Raw genomic sequence first — 11,750 nt, 5'->3', positions numbered from 1 at the left:
CCTTAAGGACCAGGGTTGAACCGACAGTGAAACATGTGTCTTTATTTAGGTCTATGGAAGGTTTATTAACTAGAAATATAGACATACCCTCCAACATGTATGGACTTATAATTATCTATTGGTGCTGGCTACAGTTATACCCTTCAAATGAATGAGATGAAGATCGGATAGTCCAACTCATTGTACTCAAGAGATGAATATCGTTATATTTTCTTGACTGGTCGATAGGTCAAATCTCAGGTGTTTTGTCCTTTAACAGACGGACAGACATTCAAAATAAGACATCGCTTTTGAAAAAAAAAAAAACACAAAAAAAAAAAACACAAAAAAAAACACCTCGATGTCTAAATGACACGACCAACTTATTGGTTTACATGCTTTGTAGATGCACATAAATTTTATTAATCTTTTGTGTATTGTCAATTTACTCTTTTGTTTGTTTTAATTACTATAGACTCGGTACACTCTTAAAGAATTGTTTATAACGTTTATAACGCATGATCTCCATTTAAAGGTTTGCAATGGGATCTTTTGTTGTATGTTTGACACGGGTAGTAAATTGTAAAACATATTTTGACTAAATTTGACTAAATAAATATAAAGATTATTCAGACGTTTGACTTAGATTAATTAAGTTAACGTCCTCCGCTTTCGTCGAGAATCTCCTAAAGCAGTTTGGTTAGTCTGAGGGCAACGTCCACCTCTTTCGTCGAGGCTTTCTTTCTTAAGAACTTTAAAATTCAGTCCATTTTCGGAAGTCTGATTTAGTCTGAGAGCAACTGTTTGTCTTAGAAACTAATGTTCTTCAAGCTCACAGAGTATGAAACAACAACAACAACAACAACATTTATTAGCATAATCGACATATATATGCCTTTGGCTAATGAACAGTATACAGTTCTTTCAAATCATGCGTATAAATAATTTGTAATCAAGATTTCAAACCCTTAACAAATAAATTTCCTTCAAATATTTACATATATTCCATTGGACCTTTTTCTTAGCAGATGACAACAAATTGTCAAACATTTTCAGATTTGGCCACGATGTTTTTGGCAAATATTTTGAACGTAAGTTTTTATATTTAGGACAAGTCAATAACACATGATACTCAGATTCTATAACATTTAAATTACAATTTTGACATATTCTTTGATCCCTAGCTATACCACTATACCTTCCAGTTTCAATAGCTAAGCAATGTGAAGACATTCTAAAACAACTGAGTAATTTTCTTAAGTAATCATTATCAACATTTGTGAGATATGGTTCAAACATAAACAGCATTTTAAATCTTGAATAATATTCTAGTTTTGGCATGTTTGTAATACTACCATGCCATTCCTGTATAAACTGGTCTCTTAACCGTTTTTGTAGCATTGGAAAATAGTTAATATTTGGCGCTATATGGTTCCATAAATATCCATATCCTAATTGTTCTAAAAGAGTTTTAACATATTTGGGCCAGTTTGTACATCGGGGAGAATTGACATTGTTACATTGGTCTCTAAAAATATCAGTCATGATAGAATCTGGATTATTTACAAGCTTTAACCAATATTTTAGAACTCTCTCTTTACACAGTTTTGAGAGAGGATACCTTCCAAGTTCCCCCAACACTGCCATATTTGGGGTTTGCATTTTTACACCGAGTATCCTTTTACAAAATTTCATATGAATTCTATCTAAGCAACTTGTATCGTATACGCCCCATACTTCAGCACAATATAATAAAATTGGTTCAACCATACGATCAAAGAGTGTCAATTTAGTCTTAACATCAAATTTTAACCTAGAAAATAGTGAATATAGACCATTAACAGCTTTAAGTGCTTGATCAGACAGTGCCTTAATAGCTTCAGATAAAGCTCCATTACAATTAAATTTCACACCAAGATAGCAAAAAGAGTTCACAGTTTCCACTGGTGTATCATTAATGTACCATTGAAAATCAATATTCTGTTTTCTTTTTCTAAAAATACATATTTTCGTTTTATCAATATTTATCTTAAGATTTTCTAACGTTAAGAACTTTTTCATATTTTGACTAAATAAATATAAAGATTATTCAGACGTTTGACTCAGATTCCTTCAGAAGTTTTAACTTAAACTGAAGGTCATTTTGCCCGTTTCCGTAGCGGCACTCCTACATAGTCTGATTGTAAAATACTCCGCTTCTTCTTCGGAAGTTTGACGTCTATAAATTCTGCTTTCGCCGAGGCTATACTTCCTGATAAGTTTTACTTAGCTTTCGTCGACGCTTTACTTCTCGAGAAGTGTTACTTAATCTGGCGGTAACTTCCCCGGCCTTCGTCGAAGCTGTACTTTTTAAGAAGTTTGACTAAGCCTGAAGGTAACTTCCCATGCTTTCAAACTTACTTGAAGGCAGTGTTCACACCAGAATGCGCATTCACAAAAAATCGTCTTCCGCATTCGTCGAGGCTCTCCTTCTTAAGAAGTTTGACTTAGTATGAAGGTAACTTCTCCCGCCTACGCCGACGCTCTCCTTCAGAAGTTTGAGTTAGACTGCATTAACCGCGAATGTATGACGTACGTACCCAAGCGTCTGTAGAGTCTGGAATGGTCTGTCTGAGTCAACTGTCTTCATTGGCACAGTGGATTCCTTTAAGAAGGCCATTATGTCAATGTAATGTAGTATGGCCTTGTACATAGTTTTAGCAGGCTGTGTCAGCCTACCCTTTTTTAAGCATGTAAGGTTGTCAGAGCGATATCGGCTTCAAAATTACTTATTTTATAAATTGTATTATATATAGGTAGTTGCTTTATCAACTTTTCTGACTGTTTAACTTGCTACCCGCATGACGTAATGATCAGTCTTGATCGAAGTCATTAACAGAAGAAAGAAAGAAAGTAACTTGTCCGCTTCCGCCGCGGCGCTCCTTCAGAAGTTTTGACTTAGATGGAAGGTAACTTTGCCCGTTCCTTCTTCAGAAATACGACATATTCTGATGGTAAATTACTCCGCTTCTTCTTCGGAAGTTTGACGTAGTTCGAAGGTAATGGCCTATAAATTCTGCTTTCGCCGAGGCTATACTTCCTGATAAGTTTTACTTAGCTTCGTCGACGCTTTACCCTTCGAGAAGTGTTACTTAATCTGATGGTAACTTCCCCGGCCTTCGTCGAAGCTGTACTTTTTAAGAAGTTGGACTAAGTCTGAAGGTAACTTCCCATACTTTCAAACTTACTGGAAGGTAGTGTTCACACCAGAATGCGCATTCACAAACACTCATTTCTTTGAAATCACTATGTACTTGTAGCTGGGCCACCACCGTTTAACATGGTGGACTCTTTGACCTTATTTAGTACAGTGTGAGGCTGAAACTATGTCCACTTTATCGAAATAAAATAGGAGGCTTTAATGTTTTCCAGATCGTTAACGTTTTGTCATTGTACATGTAATGATTGCCTGGCGTTCTGTGCGTATATCTGAGTCTACAATCAAAGAATTCAAGGACAGACTTAAAGCTGTCGTAGACGCCAAGTGATAAAGTCGCAAAATTTTAGCAGAAGATAATTGAGCCGCTTGTGTTTCACAAATTGGACAAATATTTCATAATGTTTTCGTCTCCTTAATTCCATTTACTAACATGTAAACAATGCTGGTCTGTCAACACTTGTATACATAGTTGATACAAATATCTGGGCCATTTTCATGGAAAATTCACAGTGATTTCAAAACAAAAAAAAAAAAAAACACAAAAAAAAACTGGAAAACTTGAAGTTTGACCATTGCTGAACCACGGCTGCCATAGGAACCAGAAGCAAAAATACACACTAGCAATCTTCTTTGAAACCAATAGTCAAAAGCTGTTTTCTACACTGCATTTATTTGTTAGCTTATTTTCTGTCGCTGCGGGTAACCGATATGGGCGAATTCTCCACCAGAATGTTAGTTGGTAAATATGACGCTCCAATCATTCAGAGCTTCTCTGGTTCTTCAGCATGACAGATACGAATGTTAGTTAATTATAATTTAGTTGGAGAAGCGGGGGCTCTGCTAATGGCTTCGTAGTGAGTGTTACCACTGTACAACTACGTCCGCTTTTGTGTCCCAAAAATTTAGCTCTATGATTAAAAAGTATAGAAAATAGCATTGTATCATTTCTCAAGAAAAAATTGCTACACCATTCATCTATAAGAGACAACACCCAACAGGATGGAGGCAGGCAGTAACTGTTGCCTCTAATGTTACCATTTTTTGTTACATCGCTCTAGAGGTAGTCTTCTTCCTGACTTAGAAGACTTAGGCAAGAAGCAACCAACCAACTCAGTTCTCGGCCACGGTTAATTTTCTTGTCCGTTCCCGAATCTTCTTACATCTCCACCGATTTCTTTTATTGGTCATTTTGTGACTCCAGTTTTTGATGGTTAAGGAAGACCCACGGAGCTCCTCCGGGCATTATTTCATTACGGGTAGGGATCTGAGTATATATAGAACCACCGACCTTCCATAAGCCAGCTGAATGGCTTCCACACATGTAGAATTCTACGCCCCAAGTGAGGCTGGATCCCGGTCAGGGGTAAGTAATTCGAATTCAGCGACCTACCATTCGACCAAGGAGGCCCCGATTTGTATCACATGGTCTTTGCAAAGTAGACCTTACACACGGCATAATTTGCATGTTAGAAAGATTGTGGTATAATCCTTACTGAACTTTGTAGTTTAAATCTGACTTAAAAATAAGATCATACAGCGTTTTAACCAGACTGATAACTTTTGGAAGTATTTTTACTTTATCTACTTTGCACGAGGCATTTCTGGGAGAAAAAATGGAGAATATAACGAGATTAACAGGCCAAGGTGGGAAGTTGATTTTGTAGACCATTTAACTCTTGAAGGAATCCCTCACCCTATAACGACCTCATTAGCCCCTTATTTTTCCTGTTTTAGCAAAATGCCTCTGAATTGACGAAACACGTTCTACGCCACGTGTGATACCACCAGGACTAAATGGTCGACAAACCACAAACCTAGGATTAATATAAATTTCCAGTCATTTTCGGCAAGTCTTCTTAATCCCGTACACTATCGATTTCTCACACATTTTTGTACACCTGATTACAGCTGTTGAACTAGTTTTAAAAACTGAACGACCTTGAAAAAGATTCTTAACAGTGAGAGGAGCATATCGCAAAGACCACAACTACTAAATAATTTGTCAGTACTTGATAGAAAGTTACATTCAGCACTCATCAAATCGTCCTGCTTGAAGAAAAACACTGTCTTGGACTTGTATCCTTAAAAGACTGATACTTCCTGAACTGCCTGCACCTGCAGTTATAAGACTCCAGTATTAATACCTCTCTACTTCGGAAATTTCAAAGGGTTGACAGATCAGAAGCAAAGGACTTCTCTCCATTTTTAGATATTTCAACTTACTGCACCATTTACACATTGTGTAAATCGTGGGTGATAAATAAAGAAAACAGCTGTTAGAGACATTTTTTTATTTCTCAAGTTTGTTAAAACATTAACAAATATTGCACTTTTTTGATTGATCAGGTATGTTTAGAAATAATATCTATACATTAAAAACAATATAGATCCTAATAATCAAACATCATGTAACATTATACAGTTTGTACACATTTACTTTGAACTAAGCTCCTAATATTGATAATGTTTGATTTCTAGTACTAGCAGTCTGCTACAAGATATTTACACTATATTTGCAAACAATTAACAACTGATACTGTATATATAACAACTAGCCTATGTTCACATCTATGTTAATTTACATGTCTAAAAATTCAATAATGTTCGTATGTCTAATAGGCATGCTACATTCACATTTTAAAATGTGGCTATGTTCACATGATGTACATGTATGCTATGTTCATAACTCTAACTCATATTCTATACTCAAATGTCTAACAAGTAGGCCATGTCCACATATAATTTCATCAGACAATTAGGTTATGTTCACACATCTTCCAATTAGACTATGTTCACATATCTAACATTTACGATATGATCTCATGTCTAACAACTAGGATATGTTCACATATCAAACGATCAGGCTAAGTTCACAAGTTGAACAGTAAGCCTATGTTCACATATCAAACAATTATGCTATGTTCACATGTCTAACAATGAGGCTGACTAGAATTACCAATAATTATATCAGTTCTGTCCTCCACCAGGTTTTTAAGCAGCCATCATTTACTTTTTCATCATTTAATGTTGTAAATATATATTTTTCACTGAACTGAAACATCACAATATACCTAATAAAAACCGGTTTTGTTTACAGCAGACGCTACTCAGACACTCAGTAAAGCTGTCATTAAAGCCAAACTTCCATGGAACAAGCATTCTCATCAATAAATCCTACCACAACAAGTAGGTAACAGGCACTTGCTTTCTAACTTACTTAATACACAGTTTTACAATGACTACTACTAGTAAATAGTTTTGTATAGCAACACTATTTGCACACTATCTGCATTTCTATAACATGACCCTTCAGTTCGTGAAGCAAGGATTACTCTTTGCAAGCATCCTGGAACAATGCAGTATAGAAGTCGGGAGCTTCCATCTTCATCTGATAATTCTTCACCATTTCCTGAATCTTCAACTTCCGTCTTACATGTGGTGGCTGATACCTGAGATATATTGTTAGTAAGAATGAAATATCAATTTGCAAGAAGAATTATACAGTTATAGACTAATGTTCAAGTTAATACATAGTTTTGTTGATCTTACTGAAAGAAATGTTGACAGAGGGCAAAGTGAATATTACTTTTAACTTTAGTTTATACTGGTCTAATTTTAGTTTGTTGTGTATATTAAGCACTCTCAACACTTCACTCTTGATGTATTCATCCCTATGAAGGTATGCGGGAAGATAATCCAGTTCCCCTTCCAATGCCTAGTACTTAGCAAGGAGATTACTAGTACCGTTGTTAATGTCTTTGGTATGGCACAGACATGATCCCTGCACTCAAAGCGACTTCTCTGCCACTGAGTCAGTTTGTATCGACCAATATATAAGGCTACATTGGTTGTACTAAGCATATATTATATATCCCCTTTTCACATCCCTTTTAACATCATGAAGTGAATATCTAACAATAACAATTTAAGTCATTATCACTTTCTGTGAGCTTGCAAGATTAGCACTCTCAACTAATGAAATAAGTTATCTAATATTAATATCTAAATCCAAGAATTTAGATAAGGTCAATGTTAAATCAGTTTGGAACTTAATTAACTGACTGATCATTGTGGCAGAAATTTTGAAATGTACAAAATAACTACAGTAATTGTTGAGCTACTCACAGTTCACTTTCTAAACGTTTACGTTTACAGATGTTGATTGCAGTCTGTCTGACCAGGTTTCCAAGGCAACGTCTGCTAACCACCATTCCATCAACCAATGGAATTGCCATCGTTAATCTGTAAAACGAAAGAAGCTGACTGAATGTAAGTTGTACCTACAGAAATGTCTTGATTGGCTATCTAGGCTAGTAAGTAGGTAAAAGAAAATCTATTCAGGCCTCCAATTTCATATCACTTGCTACTGTCTCGAGATGCTTTGTCTATATAATACATTTTATATGTAAGTAAGCCATTACTTTGCCTTGTAGAAGGTTAATGGATTTGCAATTCTGATGACTGTAATATTCCTTAACATTTATCCTGCTAGTGGCAAGTGATTCTGTCTTTGCGACCAGTGCAGACCATGCACATGCACGGATCATGGTCTGCACTGTTTGCTATTCAGTCTGTAAATTTTCAGTGAACACCCCTTCAAATAATAAATGGTACTGCCCAAATTGAATGATGAGACAAATCCATTTTAAAAATATAGCAAGGTAAAGGTTACAGAATAGTCGTATGGCCTTACTGGTGGAGGTGCCTGCAATGATAAATGTGTCAATGTATTACAAATGTTTCCAAAATGATCCCAAATATAAACACTTTACAGTCCTTAGTCACTTGTGTATACTGAACAATCCATTCTGTAAAGAATGTATATACTTACTTTCCATTCTGTCCTTGCATGTGTATATGGAACAGTTCATTCTTTACAGTATGTACAAATACAATACCTTACATTATATATGGAACAGTCCATTCTTTAAAGTATGTACAAAGACAAACTTACTTCCCAGCCTGACCTTGCATTCGTAAATGAACAGTCCATTATTTAAATAATGTATAGATAAACTTACTTTCCAGTCTGTCCTTGCATGTGTATACGAAACAGTCCATTATGTAAATAATGTATAGATAAACTTACTTTCCAGTCTGTCCTTGCATGTGTATACGGAACAGTCCATTTTGTAGAGCATGTATAAAGATGATGAACACATCTTTTTCTGGTGCCTTAGGTAATGTCAGGGAGCTACTTGTTGAGTGATGTTCCAATCCTGTACTTGTTACCCCAAGTAAGTCACCTAGAATAATTACAACAACATTCTCATTACCAAGCTCAGCGGAAACCTCACAAATCAGAAAGTTCATTATAAAGTCCAAAACTTAGGGTAGTTTTAAAGAACGAGAGGCTGCAGCTTATGACCAATTAATGCACTCATTTTGACAGACAGCTTTACCATCTCTTTTAAAAGGGCAGGAAAACCTGAAGAAAGCAGGCTTTTTGGCAAAAGTAGCTTGTACTTGTCTAGAAATCTTTTGCTATGATGGGATTTAAATAAAATAGTTTGGAAATGTAGATGTATCTAGTTCTAGAGCAAGACTCAGGCAATGCAGGTAAGATACATTTGGTGATAACTTAAATGCCTTCTACTACAAAAGCAATAACTGAAGGATATCACTATACTGTGTCCTTCATTCTCAGATGATAGTTATTCTCTATAATTCTCTAAAATATTGAAACTGTACCTGCTGGGAAATTTTCATGATCTTCAAAGTTTTCTAGCCAAACTACAAATATTTTGGTATCCAGTCCCATCATTAATGGCTGACGACCACGCCTTGACCTCATTACAGGAGCATCAGTCGGGGAACCTGGGGCCTCCAGTCGCATCTTGTCCACAGATTCCTGGGTCAAGGATCTTGGTTTGGTCAGAGTTACTGAAGAACTCCTCTTCATAAACTGTGGTGACTTATCTGAAAGTTTTTAAGTTGAAAGACTGTACGCTCAGTTTCCGATCTTAGGATATGAAATGGAGCCAACTGCCTACAGACCTGCATCTTGATTTCTCTGAAGTTTACAGTCATTTCAAAACTGAGTAGTTATGTTTTTATTTTGTTCTTTAGAAGTTTAGATTGCCACATTTCAGGCATCAACAGGGAACTAAACTGAGCAAACAATCATACAAACAAGAGGACCATGATGGTCCTGAATCGCTCACCTGTCCCCACATGAACTGAGTATGACGTCGTTTTTTCTATTATTTGACATAGTGACCTAGTTTTAGAGCTCATGTGACCTAGTTCTGAACTTGACCTAGATATCATCAAGATAAAAATTCTGACCAATTTTCATGAAGATCCATTGAAAGATATGGCCTCTAGAGAGGTCACAAGGTTTTTCTATTATTTGACATAATGAACTAGTTTTTGAAGGCATGTGACCCAGTTTTGTACTTGACCTAGATATCATCAAGGTGAACATTCTCACCAGTTTTCATGAAGATCCATTGAAAAATATGGCCTCTATAGAGGTCACAAGGTTTTTTTATGTTTAGACCTAGTGACCTAGTTTTTGACCGCAGTTGACCCAGTTTCAAATTTGACCTAGATATCATCAAGATGAACATTCAGACCAACTTTCATAAAGATCCCATGAAAAATATGGCCTCTAGAGAGGTCACAAGTTTTTTCTATTATTTGACCTACTGACCTAGTTTTTGAACACATGTGACCCAGTTTCAATCTTGACCTAGATATTATCAAGATGAACATTCTGACCAATTTTCATGCAGATCCCATGAAAAATCTGGCCTCTACAGAGGTCACAAGGTTTTTCTATTATCTGACCTACTGACCTAGTTTTTGATTGCACGTAACCCAGTTTCGAACTTGACTTAGATATCATCAAGATGAACATTCTGACCAATTTTCATGCAGATCCCATGAAAAATATGACCTCTAGAGAGGTCACAAGGTTTTTCTATTATTTGACCTACTGACCTAGTTTTGGACCGCACGTGACCCAGTTTCAAAAAAGACCTAGATATCATCAAGGTGAACATTCTCACCAATTATCATGAAGATCCATTGAAAAATATGGCCTCTAGAGAGGTCACAAGGATTTTCTATTTTTAGACCTACTGACCTAGTTTTGGAACGCAGTTGACCCAGTTTCGAACCTGACCTATATATGATCAAGATGAACATTCTGACCAATTTTCATGCAGATCCCATGAAATATATGGCCTCTACAGAGGTCACAAGGTTTTTCTATTATTTGACCTAGTGACCTCGTTTTGGACCAGACATGACCCAGTTTCGAATTTGACCTAGATATCATCAAGATGAACATTCTGACCAATTTTCATGCAGATCCCATGAAAAATATGACCTCTAGAGAGGTAACAAGGATTTTCTATTATTTGACCTACTGACCTGGTTTTTGACCGCAGTCGACCCAGTTTCAAACTTGACCTAGATATCATGAAGATCAACATTCTGACCAATTTTCATGCAGATCCCATGAAAAATACGGCCTCTACAGAGGTCACAAGGTTTTTCTATTATTTGACCTACTGACCTAGTTTTGGATCGGAAGTGACCCAGTTTCGAACTTGACCTAGATATCATCAAGACGAACATTCTGACTAATTTTCATGCAGATCCCATAAAAAATATGACCTCTAGAGAGGTCACAAGGATTTTCTATTATTTGACCTACTGACCTAGTTTTTGACCGCAGCTGACCCAGTTTCGAACTTGACCTAGATATCATCAAGATGAACATTCTGACCAATTTTCATGAAGATCCATTGAAAAATATGGCCTCTAGAGAGGTCACAAGGTTTTTCTATTTTTAGACCTACTGACCTAGTTTTTGACCGCACATGACCCAGTTTCGAACTTGACCTAGATATCATCAAGGTGAACATTCTGACCAACTTTCATAAAGATCCCATGAAAAATGTGACCTCTAGAGTGGTCACAAGCAAAAAGTTTACGCACGCACGGACGCACGGACGGACGGACGGACGACGGACGCCGCGCGATCACAAAAGCTCACCTTGTCACTTTGTGACAGGTGAGCTAAAAAAGCACACAAAAAAGTACCATCAAACTACCAGGAAGACAGTTTAATGCCAGCAAGTCTTAAATTCTCTGCCATAGAGGACAATGCCAACAGCTGAAAGCCGGAGGACAAAGTATGTTCTACTGCATATTTTTTCTACAGCATTGTCCTTAATGCAAGGCTCAGTAATGTTATATATTCTGGTCCTCTGAGGTCATACAGTCCTTTCACTGTTTCTGTATTAACATAACTGTTTAAGCCAGTGCTAGGGGACGCAAGGTGTGTCATATATTTCATAACCTCTCAATCAAACTGAGCCTGCTACTAGTTTGCTTGACTGCATTCTACACATCAAAAAGATTTTCTAACAAATTTTATTAACAACTGTCACTGTGCAAGTAACTGACAATTATCTCCATTTCACCAGATTTAATGACTTTCATATATATATATGAATCCTGAACAATGACAAAATGAGATTTAGGTGAAAATAGCCCAGAAACTTAATTTCTCAAAAAAATTTGATTCCTGTAGTTTTCAAAAGAATAGTCAATAAGT

At 36.4% G+C, this 11,750-nt stretch overlaps 1 protein-coding gene across 7 annotated transcripts in view; it reads right to left on the bottom strand.

The window, feature by feature from the left end:
* Window positions 1–5,456: 5,456 nt before the first annotated feature.
* Window positions 5,457–11,750, bottom strand: part of LOC123535870 (ral GTPase-activating protein subunit beta-like) — a 76,865-nt gene continuing 70,571 nt past the window's right edge. For all 7 annotated transcript variants that reach the window (XM_053549367.1, XM_053549370.1, XM_053549375.1 and 4 more), the window contains 4 exons: window positions 8,870–9,097; window positions 8,268–8,424; window positions 7,304–7,420; window positions 5,457–6,627 (listed from right to left, as the gene is read on the bottom strand). In XM_053549367.1, the coding sequence (XP_053405342.1) occupies window positions 6,507–6,627; window positions 7,304–7,420; window positions 8,268–8,424; window positions 8,870–9,097 (623 nt within the window). In that variant the 3' untranslated portion in view covers window positions 5,457–6,506. The remainder of the gene's footprint in view (window positions 6,628–7,303; window positions 7,421–8,267; window positions 8,425–8,869; window positions 9,098–11,750) is intronic.

The sequence above is a fragment of the Mercenaria mercenaria genome, chromosome 1 (assembly GCF_021730395.1).
Source record: "Mercenaria mercenaria strain notata chromosome 1, MADL_Memer_1, whole genome shotgun sequence".
Classification (NCBI taxonomy): domain Eukaryota; kingdom Metazoa; phylum Mollusca; class Bivalvia; order Venerida; family Veneridae; genus Mercenaria; species Mercenaria mercenaria.
The sequence above is the reverse complement of the archived record's forward strand: the minus strand, read 5'-3'. Positions and strand labels throughout refer to the sequence as shown.